Source organism: Lathamus discolor, chromosome 4 (assembly GCF_037157495.1).
Source record: "Lathamus discolor isolate bLatDis1 chromosome 4, bLatDis1.hap1, whole genome shotgun sequence".
Taxonomy (NCBI): domain Eukaryota; kingdom Metazoa; phylum Chordata; class Aves; order Psittaciformes; family Psittacidae; genus Lathamus; species Lathamus discolor.
The window spans coordinates 23,196,746-23,215,600 of NC_088887.1; the positions used below are offsets into that span (position 1 = coordinate 23,196,746).

Below are 18,855 nucleotides of genomic sequence, written 5' to 3' on the forward strand. Positions count from 1 at the left end.
GGCTGCAGTCTACCACTGTGCTACCCTCCTTGATGGTAAAGCAATGCCAACTGTGGACAGCAGTCAAATGGGCTGAGCATGATGCAACGCTTCTGAAAGCGGCGTTAAATTTCACAGGTGGTCCTTCCCCGGGGATGAGGGTGCCTGCCACCACCTGAATTTTGGTTTGCATCACCTCTGTCTTTCTGTGGTGCCAGCTCTGTGCCATCAGCCAGCGCCGCAGCCCTGGGGAGAAGTCTGCTGCACCAGCACCAAGGCCCCTGATGCTGGGGAAAACCCCACCGCTGGAAGGTGAGCAGGGCTAGCATCATGAGCTTCCCCTCTGCTAGTGCTGGCTGCGCTTGTGTCTTTTTGCATGCTCTGTAGCTGCAGGGAGCAGTGGGCTCTCGGTTATCTCCAAACAAGAGACTTACAAAACCTTAAAGTCCTTAGTCATGGAGGAGGGCTAGTAAAATGAAAAGGACGTGACACCACTGAGCATGTGGCAGAGAGGAGCAGAACCTCTGCTGCTTGCTTCTCTTCCCTGTCTCATGGACGTTTTAAAGAATCCTCAAGAGTAGCTCAGATATCCACCAGGCTTTCTCCAAGAGTCCCCAGAATTACCTTTTATTCAGATTACCCAGCACTAAAGCTGGCTGGAGAAGTGTTGATGCCAGTTCGAACAGTTTAGTCCATGATCAGTGTGATTAATGAATCCACTGAGAGATGAAAAAAGGTTGCTCTTGCAGGAAACATTTTTTTTGTGGTGTTACAAAATTTCCTCTTTCCTATTTCTCAGAATAGCTCCAGTGAACGGAAGTTTCTCAGTTTGAGATTTAATCTGCTCTGCCTTAGCAGGAAGTTACAAATGTCTTGAACAAGCTTTCAGTTGACACATTTTTTCTGAACAAGAAGCTGTTTGGGCAAAGCCTGACTGACTAGAGACAGGAGTGGTAAAATCACAGCTCAATGCCCGCAGATACCATTTAGTTAACTTTACACCTTTATCCTCTTGCCACCTGCCCAAGTTATTCAGAGTTTGATTCCTGTGAAAGAATAGCAGCTGATGGGGATTTTCCTCTGTTGAAAGCCTTGCCTGTCACTGTAACTAGTTATGGAGGCCTATTTACATTTGCAAACATATGCAAATAAACATTTCTCAGAACATTTTACCATGCTCCATCTCTGGTCTCTGTGGCTGTTAGTCCTTGACCCAGCCAATTTAGCTGTTTCTTGACAGTCATAATTATATTTAAAATCACCTCAACATACTTTTACAGGTTCAGCAATTTTACAGCTGTCTAGATAGAAGCAACCTGAAGACTAAGTGCCTCTGCCACAGCTGCCAAAAGATAAGCCCCTCTTAGAGGAATTCAGGCTGATTTTAGTTCTTCTCTAGAATGAGATGATGCTAGAAAACAATCTGAATGCATTATTTCAGAAGTTATTGAAGTAATTTTAAGTAAAATCAGTACTTCATGTCATGACACAATACTGGTTAGAAAAGCAGTAAGAAGCAAATATAGCTGCTTGATACAAGCTCTCATATACTTCCTCTCATATACTGCATCCCATCAAGGGATTCTCCGTCTCCACTGTACCTGGGGTCAGATTCCCAAAAGATGACAATTGTTGCCAGTGTAAGAAGTAAGTTAAAACCAGAAACAAATCTTAGCATCTCCCATTCCTGTTTATTTTTCTAAACAGAGTTTATTCACTCCAAAACTTCGAAATCTAGTTAATGCAGTTTTCTAAAATCGCTGTTTTTGTACTATAGCCTTCAAAGCACATCTGTGTGTTAGGAGTCTGACAGCAGTTGTTTAAGGGGTCATGAAAACTACAGAAAACATTTCCATTTGCAGGGAGGTGTGAGTGTGGGAAGAAGAAAAGCTTTCCATTTGTTTATGGCTTCTTCAGAAATGCCCCTTTTGGGGTGGAACTTTCTGCCTTTCATCTCTTGTGAAGGTGATTTTCTTTTAAGCTGTCAGCAATATGTGGAAACTTTTTAACGTAAATGCAAAACGCCTTAAATTATGAAAATCGTGTGACTAATGGGTGAGCAAAGAATTTCTCTATGGATTTGATACACAGATTATTATACATGATAAAGGTGCTCAGAGGAGCTGCCATTTACTGTGTTAGTCTTAGAACAGAGCAGTCTTTTAAATGTAATGACCACATTAAAAATCAAGTAGTTTTTAAAAGGCTCAAACACACGGTTACTTTTATTATTGAATGAAGTACTCTAAAAGAAGACAGGCAATTAAAATGTGTATTCCAGCGCAAAATATACTGGGAAATGACAATAAAATCTCATAGGAAAGACAACAGTGCACAATAACCGTATTAGCTTCTGAGTTTCGTATACAAACAAATATTCTATTAACAAAGTTCACACCACACACAAAAGGCAAGAGCTTCACAAAAGATGGTCATAAAAGGATAGTATTGATACTGACTTTTATTTTTTTTTTGCTCCAAGCTTGCATTTTCTGTATAATGCTTGGGAAAAATGAGAACAGGTGTGAAAATAACAATAAGGAAATTGCATAAGCCAGTCAGATGGCTATGTTCTCTAAAAGATAATGAACACAGAGAGCTTGATTCTGATTCACACTACAGCTCTTTTGTACCTCCAGGATAAAATGTAGGAGGTAATAGTCTACTTTGGAGCCCATTTTGGAGAAGAATGGTATGAAACAGCTTTAATATTAATGAGAATTAGCTTGGTACTTTTCAAAGTAAGATGCGAATGTATCCACCTTTTTATTATGATGATATATCAGTGAAAATACATTCTGTACAAATATCAGCAAAGCACATCTGAAAATAGAGAGCGTGATTAATCCTTATATTTTTAAAATAAATATGTACAATATTTACATTTTGGACAACTCCAGAAATGAACATGTCCAGATTGTGTACCACTGCCTAAACCAATTCTCTATTATTCTTATAGAAAATGCATTTGCTGTACAAATATTTATAAATACATATGTATAAAATTTTTCGTTGAAATGTCTGTGGATTCGCTGAGAAGAAAACCATGAGAGATTATCAGCTAACATTTAGCTATCAAATGTCCATATATCAAACAGTGTAGAGCATCATACATCAGCCAGAAGTATATTTTCAGTGTTGAGGAGATTTTGTGTTCTGCATCTGTGCCATTGTACTGGCAAATCTGATTGTTTTTTTCCAAAGATCTGCAGGAAAGCAGCAGGACTGAATCAGTTTGACTCAGTGATTGTTACTGACTGCACCATGTCAGACAGGGTTTCTGGGTCTACTTCTTCTTTACCATTATCTGAATTTTCTGATGAGATGTAGCAGCCAGAATCTCTTGGGCAGTCATTTAACTGTGATTTATCAAAGCCGTGGTGAGGACTTAGACTCCGCATCTCCTGACTACCCTCGCTTTTCTGCTGTTCATCTAGAAAGAGCAGAAAGACAAAGAAAAAAGTAAGTCAAATTAAGTATCCTGGGAAAGAGTTTGTGATAGCAACATGACTGATCTTGAAACAGAAACAGAGCTGCTAATATACACATGACTAGATCAGTATCTTTTGTCTATCAGAAGCAGAAACCTCAGCATCAAAGAACTAAAAATATGATTACATGAGTATAACGACATCAAAGTTGATGTTGAGGTTGGCTTTGATCCTGCAGTATGTTGGTCAGAGATGAGGCTTTGGCTCCTTTAGGCTGTCCAGAAGTGCCACATTCACCATGCATGGTCAGCATGCCCACAATAGAGATGGGAGCTTTTCCCTTTCCATGTTCATGTATTCCAGAGCCTGTTTGTGCAATCAATCATGTAGCCTACTGCACCCTGTTTATAACACATCAAATTATATATGTTGTGTCTTTTGAATGTAACCCTCACCATTTTACCTACTCTGGGCACTGTGGAGTGAGATACAATGCACTGGTTTTCAGAAGTGCTTGGCGTGAAATTGTGGTAATCAGGCTTTCTAAAGCACTGGGACTGGGTAGCTGATGGAAACTTCCTAAGCTTCGCTTGGTATCCGAAAGGTCATTTTCCAAAACACAAAGGCCTCAGAGAAAGCTAACATACTTCAGTCCTGCTGCATGGTTTCGGAATTCTGTTCCAAAACTACGTAGAAGCAAATAATCTTGCAAATAATTTCTCCTTGTTTAGCTGCTGTATGACTAATTTGCTCAAACTCAAAAATCTGCCAGTCAGTGAGAGTATTGACAGGTCTCAAAAAAAGCTCAGTAAACTGGTGCCTTGCACACAGGATATACACTTATATCATGAATCTAATGTAACTTGTGTTAAAGTTTGTATTCGTATTTTCTGGCTGTGAAATACATGACGTTTGTGACCAAATTTCTTGTGAAAACAAGGCGTAAAATAGCAAATCTTTTTTTTTTTTTTCTGTTATCACCCTCTTCTCTCAGTATTTTTACTTTAAACTGCAGCTTGCTTTCCAAACAAATTGTAAAAAACAAATCTTACAGGAAACAGATGATTTTACCCCAGATTTTAGCCCTGCAGAAAAATGGTACTTTTTTGCTTTTGCAAAGAAGTTTCCTTTATTTCACTTCACTTGTTACTCCATAGTTAAATAACTAGCTTTGCATCTGTAGTCAGATTTAAGCTGTCTCAATTCAAGCCCAGGCAGAATGCAAGTCCCAATACAGGAAGTATTTTGTCCTTCACCAAAATCTAAATCTAGTTCGGTTTCCAGAATTATAACTTTTCTACAAGGAAAATTCATCCTGACATTTGTTTAAATTGTTGGAAGTTACAAGATTTGGTAACATGGGAAAGATTTGATATTATTTTTAAAAAATTGTGTTCTATTGTATAATGAAGAATAAATTAGAAATAAAAAATTTCAGTGTTTCATTCTGAATGAAAATATTGAAATGGAACAGCAGGAGAGTCAGTTCTTCATTGTGTGAGATATCAATGAACTTTTATGTCACAAACCATTTTGATATATTGACAAACATATTTAGGTCTTGATGGAAACTTGAATATTTGCTTGGACTGATTAAATCTGTTTAACATTTTCTAACTTTCAGTTGTCTAATGAAGTCAATAAACTAATCTGATTTTTGAAGAAAAGAATCCAAGTTCTCAACTTATTTTTATTAAGGTTATAGGCGTAACTTGATGTATTAAAGAAAAAAAGATTACTTTATACACTTGCTCCCAAATAAATTAATGGTTAATTGCACTTGCATGAAAGAGTACACCATTCAGCAGATTTAATTCCTACCTGTAACAGTTCGATCTCCTCACAGAACATAGTTTATCATGTCAAATGTTATCTTTCTTTGCAGGGAAAATATTTGACCATGTAAGGTCCAATTGATTTCTGATTTAAGTCAGGAAAGAATTACAAAAGGCATTACACCAGTGAAGGTATTACTGCTGCTATTAGTGGCAACAGAAGTAGTTTAGCACCAATAGCAGCAGATGCCCCAGTAAAGCCTTGTCTAAACTGTGTCCTCAGCTCCTCGCACCCATCCCACTGGTGCCAGGATGAAGCAGGTCCCACTTGCTGTGGCCTGACAGCTCAGCCAGTGTCTGAGTGAAGTCCTCCCGTATAGCTGTGGGCAGGGCTCCCCTGCCCTCCGCTGTAATCCCCTCATCTGCCTAATGCTGCTTGCTGGTACTTTTATCAGCTTCTCCAGCATCATCTGCTGCCCTGGCAAGCAGTGACCTAAAAAGTGTTAATCCTGTTTACATTTTCAAGGTCAAAGAGGAACCTCCATTCACTTTGTTTTACAAAGAAAAGAAGACCAAGTAGCTAGTGGATGAGAAAGAAAATGCATGTTCAGTCAGTGTTTTAGTGCCCTGTAACTAGTTATGATAATCTGAGTACTTCCTATGTGAAAAAAAAGATCTTAAATGCTTTTGTAGAGATTTCTTTGCCTTGAGTGTTTTAGGGAAAAAGACATCGGCAAGCCTGGAATGGCGATTTATTTTAAATCTGAATTTAGGTCAGCTAGGAGAATAAGAAATTTCTATTTAGGAAACACGCAGAAATGTAAAGCTTCTGTCTCTTCCTGTTACACTACAGGAGTTTTTACAGGAAAAAATGGAAAAAAATATTCTTGTGGGTGAGACAGTAACAATATTTTATTTTCTATTTTTCATTCTGAGCAGAAAAAGTTGAAGAACCACCCCCCCCCACCCCCCCACCCCCCCCCCCCACCCCCGATATTTAAAAGGACAAGACTGAAAGCACACCCTGGCTTTTTCCTCTCTTTAGAGGAGACTTAAATATTATGCAGTAACAACTAAACCACGTGAAAAGGATATTGAGTGTTATAAATATCTGTAGTGCACAGCTTTAGAAGTTGCTTCTCAAGAAAAGAAACTAAGTTTTTTTTTACCCCTTTTTCTTTTTAGCTTTTGGCTCTTACATCCAGTTCTACTTAGTTCCTTCTTTTAACACATACATGTTCAAGTTCCACATAAATAAAGGTACGTTTGCTGTCAACCTTTTTGACATCAGAAGAAAGATACAGTGCACAGGAAACAGGAACTGATAAAATTAAACTGTCGTTAGATATTGCAGAATCATCAGAAATAACTATCTTATCAACATGTGGAAGTCCTATCATTTTTCTACAGTAAAGCAGTTTCACGTAAGATAAATAGCTTTCAGTCACTATTGTCTGTGGTATGTCCAGAGAAGCCCAAGATATGCATCATTTTGACACATATATTCTAATACTACTTTAGTAGTATTAAGTGATAGGATTATATCCAAGACATCTGAAAAAATGTGAGGCCTTTACCCTTGTTAATAGATGTGTGATGCATCTTCCTCGCTATTTAGTCTTGGAAATGCATATTTGTTATTCATTGACATAGATGTGTGTGACATGCACGGATAGATCTCTTTTTCCCTCCACCAGGTTTTTTCCCATTTTTTAATGAGTTTAAAGTCCTCATTAGGAAAGCTTAGGTTTAAGGCAATTCAGTTCAAGAATGCACAGACATCCCACTGATTCCTGTGCGGTTATGTCAGTTCAAACCAGGTGAGTGTCAGGAGGCTTGGATTTTGTCTTGGATAAAAAGAAGCTCACCCAGAAGCCAGCCATACTTCACGAGTGTGCTGTCTGAGAGTTTGCGTTCATGAGTTTTCCTCAGAAGGAGAACTGGGCTAGGAGCATGATGCTTTAGGCTGAGTCACTTGAGTGGCTTCCTGGAAGGTGCAGAGGTGACGTGCACGGTACACTAGCTAACTAGAACAAAGTGCATCTTCGTGGCTGAAGTTAGACCCAGCTACGTATGGAGGCTGTGTATCAGCTGCAGTGCCTGTACCAGTTAGACCACCACCGTGTTAAAATTAAATGAAAACTCACAAAGCACCAAACTCAGAGGGGATCACTTTGAACCAGCTAATGGGGATACTTCTTGAAAAAGAAGCAGAGAAACATGCAGTGGTTCTGAATGCACATGCAATACTTTGGGGACTCAAAGGTGTCAGCCTTTTGTGGATATTTACAGACATGCAGCTTAAAAAAATTGCACTTGCTAAAGTAAGTGGCACAGCTGGTGTGAGAAGAGAGTCTATGGTGAAGACAGAAATGAGAAGTTTCTTTTTTCTCTAAAATTTGAAAGCAAACAGATGTGCCTGAAAAAAGGTGAAAAATGCTAATACTCATGCAAGGATGAGCTTCTTTGAGAAACCTGAAAGTATTATGTCCAGGTAGTCTTTGAGCACTATTTGACCTTGACATGACACTGTGTAATCCCATGTACATAAAGGGACTGCCCAGTGTAAAATGGTACTTCTAATGTTAGGTCCTCACATAAGGAATGCAACTGAGAACTGAAAATCATGCCCATACCTACGTACTATCTTGCTATCCAAGTAACATAAATAAACAAACCTTATTTGGTACTGGCAGTGGGATTAAGAATATAATATGGCCTTTAAATATGAAAAGTAATATAAGGAAGTGGAATTTGGGAGATAAGCATAAAATATTATTCCTCAAATTGCACATATGCACCAATTTTTTTTTTAAATATAAAATGAACTGTATCCAGTGAAGTCTCATTCTTCTTAAACTCAGCATAGTTTCAGACTAATATAATCCATTGGACTTCGGGAATAAACCTCTTGCCTTACATCATCAAAGTGAGAAGAGAATCAAGGCAATTTTGCACACACAAAAACGTGTGTCCTGGGAAACGGTCAACAAAAAAGTTCCAAACTTCTTTTATTACTTTATTCATTAACCATCCAGCAACCGCTTCACTTTAAAAATAGCATCCTACAAAAGCACAGACATCCATCTCCTGTCTAGAAGCCATCTGGGAGAAGAATGGAAAGCTATTAAGAAATACTTTATGAAAAAGAGCTTTTTTTTTCCTCCTCAGCCATGAATTCATGGAAACCAATCATTTTGTCCCCAGTATATGGGTCTCATCAACTTACAGAAAATCTAAAAAGAGATCTGGGAAGATTGGGGGAAAGGTCATGAGGAGCTTACAGGACCTTGCAGTTCTGGGATAGCCTCACTATGTGAAGTGCTTGAAGATGGTGAATTTGGCCTGGACTCCCAGGAAAGGTAGAAAGGAGATAGTGCAGTACCAGGAAGCAAAATCTGCTTAATAACACCATGTAGTAGTATTTGCTAAATAAAACTTACTTTTTAATTTCTAGTATAAGATGGGTAAAGTTTTTCCTTTCAAAATTAATTCAGGTCTAAATCAAATGCAAGATGAAAAAATTGCCCCTGCCAGAAATCCTAGATTTTGGACATCTTTAAGAAGCATGTAATGTGAAAACTATGGCTGCAGGTCTTTTGGTTAGAAAGCTCAGTAACTGTTTATTCTGCAACATGAATTAGATAGTCACAAGTATGCAGCATGAAGAACTCAATTTGTGTAACATCCAATATATGTCAAGAAAAAGCCAAGGGAAGAAAAAGAAATTAAAAGCCCTGCAAAAACATCTAGACATTTCACAATATCAGGTATCACATTAAAGGTACATTAAATCTTGTTTTACTACATTTACAATAGAATCTAGTAAAATGAAGCAATGTTCCAGCATGCTTGGCTGTTCTGAATAATAGCAGAGTCACAAAAACTCAGAAACCCTTGTATTTCAACTCTGGACCATACCTGAGACTCCATGCATTAATCAAACACATGCTTCATGGAAGCATAAATGTAATGCAAAGACATGGAAGTCTTCCAAACTCTGTCAGAAAGATGGGCTTAGAACAGTAAATGTGATCTATGGACTTAGTGTATTTTTTCACAAAACTTATAAAAAGAGTGAACTTTTACCCGGAAAAGTGCTGAATTTATATCTAGAATACTCCTGGTCAGAAAGCAGACTACCTTGTAGCTGTGGGTAATTCTGCTGCTCACTTCTAAGCAATGAAGAAAATCAATTTTAATTAAAAAATCATTTATGCTGGACTGAGTCATGCCCATCTAAGAAAAAACCCAAAACTCTGACCTAGGAAAGTTCAGGTGTAGAATTCACTTTCAAAGTTGCACCCAGCTCTTTCAACCCAATTTTCCAATTGTATTGACAGAAGGACAGAGGTCAAATGATTGGGATGAAGTCGAACTCATGCTGAGCTTATCCCCAAGATCATCTTGACTCCCTGTCTTTCATTGTAATGACTTAACAGTAATAACTTCTATCAATTTTAGTCTTTAGTGTCTCCCTTTTTAGAGGAGTTGTTAAATTCTGTTCTGTCCCTACTAGTCATGTGACAAATGCTATGAACCTTTGACAACCAGACAAGGCAAGGATTTGAATTAGTCCTGCTTCAAGACAGTATCCCAAACCAGGAAAGCATTTATATGTGGCTTACCTTAAAATATACACGAGTCCTATGAAACTCTTAGACTTAAATGAGTGCTTACAGTTAGCATGCTATATAAAGATGTCTTGCTTATAGTTGGCATGGTACATAAAGATGCCTTGGTTCTGCTTCCTGTGAGTATTCATAAATTCTGGGAATACAATTTTATTGAATTTGAATACTATAAAGATTGGTTATACCTATCTAATACCTATCTAAGGTGGATGCGAAGCAAACACTAATTTAATCTCTCGATCTAAGAGTACTGATTTTGAAGCAGGGTCCATTTCGTAAGATTTAATGTTACTATTTCCAGATCCATTATAAGAATTTAAACTATTAGACTACCATGCAGAAAATATCACGGACATTCTTTTGCCTGGAAAAAAATGTTTTACTTCCATGCTGCCAATTCAGAAGAACCCTATTTGGATGATTAAGGTAAGTTTACAATTTTCAGTGTAAGGGACATGTAAGGACCTTGTTAGGTTTGGTTCTTGCACAGGTGTACACAGAATACTAAGTGTTCAGACACTGCCAGAAAAAAAAATACCTTGATATCATCTTCTGAAAAGGTTGGGTGTCCAAGGCTGCTTGCTATGCTTTTTGTTACACAAGCAGTATAAATAGCATACCATATCCTTACTACAAAATAGTTTGACACTCAATTGGTCTGTTATAAAAAAACATGTTTTGTTTTGTTTTTCACACAGATGCAAGACTGCAAAATTACAGTCTAGCATTTTGAATTAACTTTTTTTTTTGTGTTAAAATATTGACAAACACACACAATAAAAGCTGCAGAAAGTGCAGCAAGACTAGTTAAAAAGAAGCATACATAAGTATACTTATATTCAGTTTAAGCGCAAATTAGAGAAACAAACATTTTCAGATGACTTCCAGCTACATCCCTGCAATACAATTCTATGAATATGCAACCCTTTTTTTCCTGTATTCACTTTTTCAACCACTACTTCTACATAGACAGCCCTTCTAGAGTCCTTTTCTAGCCTGTCATCTCACAAAGCTGTAGTCCAGAAAGAGCTACTGAACATAGTGAGTGAAAAAAACGCTTTTTTAAAGTCTCTCCAACATGTTTGCAAGAACTTTACCTTCCCTGGAAGCTGACTAAGAACAGGAAAGACTGCAGGTACAAATGGGGTCCCGAAAAAGCACAAACGTACAGTAAAAAACAAGGTCGGCAAAGGCATGAAGAGGAAGATTAGAGAACATCTGCAGGAGAAGATGAATAGATCAGGCAGCCAAAGACATGCTTAGAAACCTGGATATATTTATGTACTGAAGCACATAGGTATATATATTCATGCAGGTATGTGCATGCATACATATGTACATGTGCTGAAGGGAGAACTGGAAAGCTATCCCCTACTGAGGAGACAAAAAGTGGAAACCTGACAAGAACTGGTATTAAAATATCCCAGGAAGACTTTGCTTTTCCAGCTCTCCTTTTCTTTTTTTTCAGATGCTTCTCAGTTGCTAGCGCTTATTTGATGAAATGACTGCTCAGCATACGCACAAATATTAATAAGGAAGAAACCAGTTCCTGTTTTGGCTGTCTAATTAGGTAGATGCTTAGCTGTAGGTTCTAGGAATTTGACATAAATTATTTAAAATTGGAACTCAGGCTGGAAATATCATTCAGATACCATGAGAACAGTATTTTCTATTCTGTATCCTAGCTTTGCCACTCCCAATGAAAGCAAAAAGTGAAGAAAACTTAATGGTGAGCAATACACCTATGTACAGACATGCTGTGCGATCAGCTTTCAGAAGCTTACCAAAATTGGAGTCAGAGTCATTTTAAGAAAAGAATGCAAATCATCTATTAGCATATGGGTTTTTTGGTTGGTTTTTTTTTTTTTTTTTTTCTAATTTTCAATCCTTCTGACAAAGGAAACTGATTTGGATAAGGATTTAAGTGTGGGAAGAACTGGGGGGAAAGAAAAACAATTTTTCTGAAGAATATTGTTTAGAAAAATTAAAGAAAACTCTACCACAGCTACTTGAAATAAGCTCTATTTTTGCTAAGATACTAGCACAGAGTTTGGGAAGTTTTTTTTTCTGCTGTTGCACAGACCTTGTGACTTTTGAGAGTCGCTTACCCTCTTTGGGGGTTGGGTCCCCAGCTATAAATAGAGTTGCTCTTAAGCAATAGTTGCTACCAGTCTCTAGTGAGGGCTTATAAATAAGAAATTTTAGATCATTCATGTGTTACTAGTATAGTAATCACACACATATCTAGAAGAGATGTACAGTTTGCTATCTGAAAATGAAAGAAAACTGTCTGACTCCATGTATCATATTTAAAAGAAAAATACTTCAACAGATCAGTGTGAGAATCACTATTTCTTTAAATGTGTTTCTTCAGTTAAAATTTTCACATGCTTCAACACTTACTGTCGTAGTCCTGTAGGTTTTCAATTGCCAATAACAGTCTTGCTCTGTCTTCTGGGTTTGAAATATTTAATTCAATCAGGTGGCTCTCCTGTAGATACTTTAAGTCCTCTAGAGTTTCGTAGCCATTTAGCAAGAGAGTTGAGGCATATTCCTACAAAAAGCAAGCAAATTTTCTCATCTAAATAAGCACTATGTTTAGTAGAGGAATAGGCACAATTTTTCGTTTACCTTTTTGTCAGATTGAAATGGACCCCATTCTCCAGTCTAACTGACCATCTTTGACATAAAACCAGAGCTGGAGATCAAGAGAAGATAGAGGTGGAAATACCTGGGGGTACCATCCCAGCATCTGTGCCTGAGTTGTCAAGCAGGGTCCAGCAGCAAATTGGACCAGGACAGGGCTCTGCCAGAAATTATTTAATCTGTTGAGTGTCTGGACCTTTGTGGATGACCCGCTGAGTGCCTCCTATACTGAGTCCAGGAGGACCTCTGAGGAGGGGTGTGCTCTGCCTCTACACAGAAGGAGCCCCTTGATGTAAGCAAGAGTGAGAAGCTGAGGAGCCCTCAGCCATGCTGTATCACGCATGGTCCCCCTTGAGCGGTGTGTCGATGCAGTATGAAACTCCAGGAAAGGAGTGCTTGCATCAGCACCTAAATAATAGCCAGTATTGAAATGTTACCTGCAAACCTTGACACTCAGTCAAGAACTCGGGTTGGAGAGAGAGAGAGACGCAACACTAGTATAGTGCAAAAGGACTGTTGCTCCCTAAAGATCACGAGAAATTAGAAACCCGAATTCTGAATGTTGGCACTGGAGTCAGACTGCAGTCCTGTTCCTGAGGTTTCTGCAGTCACACACCTCCTATGCTTAGGCACACAACTGCAGTCAGGTTATGCTGGCTTGTCAAGTCACCACCGTGCCTCTTTGTGTGCAGTGTCTTAGCCCAACCAAATGATGTGATAAAATGCAGTTCTAAAAGCCACTCACATCATATAAAAGACAGACACGAAGCTGCTTTGCTGACATCAAAACTGCTGAACCTGTCTTTCTACTTCTGCCTATAAATGACATCCAAACCCAAGTGCACAGAAATGAAATGTTTCAAATACAGCTGGGAAACACATTGGCTGACCTGCAGGTGGACACAGTCCAGGAGCTCCTGCAGCGTTTTAGGCTTGTTCCTTTTGCTTCCTCTATGTGGCTTTATCTTTCTGGGAGCAGCTTCCTCTTCCAAGATAATATCCACGTAAATGAACTTGAAGTTTCCTACTTTGTTGTTCAGCATGCCCGTCCATATACCCATGGGGGTTTTACAGATGATATCTATAATATCTCCTTTCTAGAACAATAAAAAAAGCATACCACTGCTTACACATCTGGTTTGTTTGATGTAGCTTTTCCTCTCTGGACCAGAAACAGCACAGACAGCACAGAATCTTACCTAGGCAGTGCAAAGTAACTTTTAAAAATTACCTAGATTTAGATCCTTCTCTTTCAGAAAATCCCAGTAAAATAATTATAGAAAATGGAGTTAGTCCTTATCTCCAAACCTTTGTGAAGGAGAATTGAGCATAAGCAGCCCCTCTAACCATTTTTGTGCTCCACTTGGTCCCTGAAAAGGGATAGGGTTGTATTAGGAATCAATTTTTGCTATGGATAGTGGGCATAGCTTTGGCAAAATACAAGGGAACACTGTGAGGTTAATTTCCAATATGTGCCAAACCATTTACACATCTCAAATCCAGCATCTCAAATGTCTTCAGAAACTGATGGGTGAGCTATGTGAAAAGTGGACTCTTACCCATTTTACAGTAAAAACCACTGGCTACATTTCTCAAAGGCAATAAAGAACATTTAACTCCCTTAATATTTTCCTGTCTGTCCTTCCCAAATGACTGACAAATTTTCCCACTATTATTAATACAATTAATTGAGACAGTGGAAGCTGCCTTAGGAGGCAGGCTTAAAGGCTTCAGCTCTCCACACTTGTGCATTCACCCACAAATGTGAATGTGAAAAAGAGTGACAACACAGCTACTTCAAGAGGGCTTTTTGGTAAAGGTGTTGACAGCCATGCTGTGGGAACCAAGATCTCAGGTCAGTAAGACAGTTGCTATGAGTAATTCTCATAGTAAAAAGGCTCACTTGTAAAGGATAACCCCTACACAGCTTGATTCCGTGACCTCAGAATCGGGTCCTGTCTTCTGGGCAGGCACCTCAAAACCTACGAAAGTGTGGAAAGTCTTTAACTAATTACCCAACAAATCCCCACGTACACACTTCGTTTGGTGTTCTGCTACAAAGTTAAAAATCAAACGCAGACTGCAAAAAATATCTGTCAGCAGTTCCAAGACTTTCAAATCTTTTCTGGTCTGGTCAAGAAACTGCAAGTAAAGTGGTCACTCTAGTTTTGGTACAAACCCAAGTATGAAATTCACTGTGTTCCTGTGACCTGGTTTTCTTAGCATATGGAGCTCAGAGCTATGAGCTTTACAAGCACACATATTATTCTACATACTCGTGGAGGCTCAGAAACTTCAGATGTGGGTGCAGATCAGGATTAAGGCAGTGGCTCTCAGCCAGGCTGCAGATGCACTTTGAATTCAGATTCAGGGTACTGAAATTTTGTAAGATAAATTTAAGGGGATTTCAACCCTAAGTAATAGGGGTATAACTCTAAAATATACAGCCCAGTGACTAATAAAGGAATCTATGTGAAGCAGCAGACATTTGCCGCTTCATGACCAGTTAAACTGTTTTGAAAGAAATGCCCTAGGTGTGGGTGGAAGTGGAGGGCAAGAAGTGAAGACTGCAAGTACTAGCAGAGCAATGGCTGTAACATAGGGTATAGAGGAGGAGAGGAAGACTGCAGTGAGATACAGATAAAGATTTTGACAAAAAGAAGAGGCTGTGAAGGAGAAGATAAGATGCTGAAGTGTGAATATAATCTGGATCTGAATGTGTGTACAAAGAATGAAAGGAAGTCTAATTACACTCACGAGTAGTATGATGTACGATGATACTGAATCTATCAGTGCATGGAAGGAGAAGAAAATGGCTGGGCAGCTTGACTGATCTTCAACTGGGCCGACATGTGGAGCTCCTTTCTCACTTACACAGCCTGCCCATCCCTGCAGCATTGTCATAGCCAGGGAAAATTTGTAGTGCTAAGGTATGCTTAAAGAAAGGCTTATTGGAAAGGCAAAGTGTTCCCATTTAAGACAATGGATGCCACTGAGCTTTTCATATATCCTGGCTGTGATTGAAAGAGCTGGGAAGGCAAGTTCACATCCCAGGAGACAAGTTTTCTTACTCCAGAGTAGTATATGGGAAGCAACATGTATTTGAGAAAAGCTGTGGTATCCACTAGATATCACTCTGAGGTACTCACCTGGAGTCTATACCTTAAAAAGCCTTTATCAGCAGCCAGCTTCACAACACTGTCTGAACTAAGTCCTTATAGAACCATGACAAAACCAGACTGGTCTTGCTTTTAGAATGTTACATGTGCTTTAGAGTTAAAAATGTATTAGCAAACATACTCTTCACATGTAAGGAATGCCCCCCTGCCATTCTTACTGGGAAAGAAGAAATCCTGGTGGTTGTCTTACCTTGATTTTCAGAGAGTCGGTGTCATAAGGGCTTGGTGTGAAGTCGGTGTGAACTTTGGCTCGACCGCAGAAGGGCCCGCTATAAGGGACTTCGTCATCAAACCGGAAGCTGTCCCTATTGCTCGTTCCATCTGAGCAGCTGGTCACCCCACCTTGAAGAGAAGGAATTTTAGTTATCTCCTGCAGCACATGCCCAGACATGTAATTCAGCACAGCGGCTGAGAGGAGAGAGTTCAAAAGCACAGAATTAGAGAAAGAGTGTAGCCTGTGTGGGTTTGACACATGCCAGGAAAAATACATTCAATAAAATCATACTACAAGAGACCGAAGAAAACAGGTAGGAGATATTTTATTAATATATTCCCTACAATAGTCTTTTTCTGGTGATGATACTAATAGACTACACATTTTACTTACAGACTTTTTGAAATATCGCTTCTGCAGATTAATAAAATGTACTCTAAAAGTGCAATTTAGGGAATTAATTCTGCTGAACTTGTCCTGTTTATTCAGAGAAATGAAAACAAGTACTGTAGAACTTATTTTATTTCATTACAGAGCTAGCTGAAACATCACAGGAACCTGCATTGCGGAGGGAAATTTTAATCTTATCAACATTTCTGCCTGTCATTTTATCCAAGTTGAGCAATAAAATATCAGCAGAGTAATTCAAGCAAATTTGAGCAAGCTCTGCAATATCCCATCCAAATAAGTTTTTAGATAAGAGCAGCAGAGTGTTGGAAGTAAACTTCTATATACAATTTTCACAAATCACATCACAGAAAATGATCATAAAAATGGTTTTGTTTGAGGTGATTGCTTAAGTGCACAGCTCCATCTCAGGGCCAGATTAACTACTAAGTGCAAACAGTCTGGACTGCAGCTTGAGGCCCCACTTAGGGCTGATATGATGCCTGCAGTGATGGCCCAGCAATGTCAGCACGGACAGCTGGGGCCTGCTGCCCAGCAAATGTCCACAGCAGAGCCATGGATAGAGAAGTGGAGGCAAACTTCATTTCTCATCAAAGATCCATCTGCCCTCTGACTGAGATGACCCTGTTGGGGGAGGGTTTTCAGTGGGTTTGTGGGGAAGCAGACTGCGTCTGCGCATCATAACCTGAAGCTGCAGGTCAGGCCCCCATCACCCACCATCTCAGGGAGACCTCTCACTCTGTCTGCTTCACATCTGCAGGGCAAAGGATGAACTCACAGCCACTGCTCCCAGAGAGGATGTTTGTGTGGCTGCTCCTGGTGACTGGGAGCCAGCACCATAGCAGTGATAACCCCCCTCCCCAAATTTATGGCATTATATACCAGCAACATACCCTGTAATCCATGTTATTTTTTTATTTTTATATTTTATTTATTATTATTTTATTTTTTTTACTTCAGTTAATATTTCCATTCTTAAAAATACTCAGCTTATTTCTGGAGATTGGCAATCTACCCTGCCTGCCACCCATTTAATCAAATCATGCTTTTTTCTGCCAGACTGAAGAACTCTCTACCATTACATTCTCAATCACCAGCTCTGATAACTCAGACTTAAACAATAACAGTATTGATCCAGTGGCTGAATAAGAAGTATGGATATCTTGTACTTACTAGATGAGCTCTGGCCACTGTTCAGACTATAGAGACTTTCCATAGAGTCAGTGGCTTTTAGGGAGACCTTTTCAGTGTGTGTTCCACCACCAGGATCACTGTCATCTTTTCCTTCTTCATTCTTTAACACAAAAATCGTATGTTCACCATCAAGAGATATATTTTAGATAAATATTTGGCTTTTTCTTTTAAATCATCATTGGAGATTAACTCATCATTACACTCTATGAGTAAAAGCATTTTAGAAGTTGATGCATCCGTGGTACTAAGGATGCCCAGCACCACCTCTAGCTCTTTATGACCTTGGAGAAATCACCTGCCTCCCCTTTTCCCCTCTCTCTTCATTCCACTCTCACACAGCTAAACTGACTCTGTCTCAGAAGACTCCAATATACCACAGCAGAGACAAAGGCTGTCTGTGAATGGGAAATTCGCGGGTAACCAGATAAGGTGTTTTTTCTGATTGTCTCAGAGAAGGAAATACAAAGTTTAAGTCTGAAAGCACATGGTGAAGTGCTAGCTGATGTTGTGTGTTGAACTTCTGAAAATCAGAGGTGTTTGGCAGTAGGCTGGCACCCCAGCCAGTGTGTTTCAGAGACAGCTTGGAGAGTAAGCCATTGGTGTGTGCTCACCACGTTGCCCAGCCTACACACTGGCTTCAAAATCTAGTGCATATCAGAATTAACAGATGCATGTTTCTCTCACAAAATCTAATAGCGTAAGAGAATGGCCCCTTGAGTTTATAACATTAAATCACACCTCAGGAATCACAGCGTATTCAAAACAATAAGATCCATATTTTCAGTTGCAGGTAACTTAAGGGATAATGTAACAATGAAATGAAATAATAATGAGATTTCAAAGGAAGAACTTCTCAGATTTCATCACACTGTCAGTATGTGCGATATCCTCACACAATTGAAACATTCTGCAGTACTTCAGATGTTACGTTAATATTTTGGGAAATTACTCATCAGTTGGCTGATGAAATCAAGCAAAGACGGCAGTGCATGTATGAAATAGAGACCCGTACAGGCGCATCTAAGGCATAGCACTGAAATGAAAGACTATTGGTTTTCAACCAGGGCAGTGTTTGTTACACCGGTCAGCAGTGTAAGCCATAGACTAATCAGTGGGCCAGTATTGATTGTCATCATCTCCTGCAGGAATAAAGATCATGTTACATGTGTGTCCAACCAGACAATTTATTGACCTTCTATCATGTGAATCGATGTTTTAAATGTGCAGAAAGTAAATGCTGGAATTCTGATTTTTCTTATAATAATGAAAAAAAAAATAAATAGATTGCAACCTCTGAAATTTTAGCAAAAGATGGAAAGTAATGGAATAGGAGTCCTTGTCTTTGACCTCCAAAACCTGCTCAAATATATCCTGTGGAACACTATTTTCTACTTG

The 18,855-nt window shown here is 39.0% G+C and overlaps 1 protein-coding gene across 2 annotated transcripts in view; it reads right to left on the reverse strand.

Moving 5' to 3' along the window:
- Positions 1–2,171: 2,171 nt before the first annotated feature.
- SAMSN1 (SAM domain, SH3 domain and nuclear localization signals 1) overlaps positions 2,172–18,855 on the reverse strand; it is an 80,993-nt gene continuing 64,309 nt past the window's right edge. For both annotated transcript variants that reach the window (XM_065676726.1, XM_065676724.1), the window contains 5 exons: positions 17,440–17,560; positions 15,835–15,986; positions 13,356–13,562; positions 12,223–12,373; positions 2,172–3,412 (listed from right to left, as the gene is read on the reverse strand). In XM_065676726.1, the coding sequence (XP_065532798.1) occupies positions 3,210–3,412; positions 12,223–12,373; positions 13,356–13,562; positions 15,835–15,986; positions 17,440–17,560 (834 nt within the window). In that variant the 3' untranslated portion in view covers positions 2,172–3,209. The remainder of the gene's footprint in view (positions 3,413–12,222; positions 12,374–13,355; positions 13,563–15,834; positions 15,987–17,439; positions 17,561–18,855) is intronic.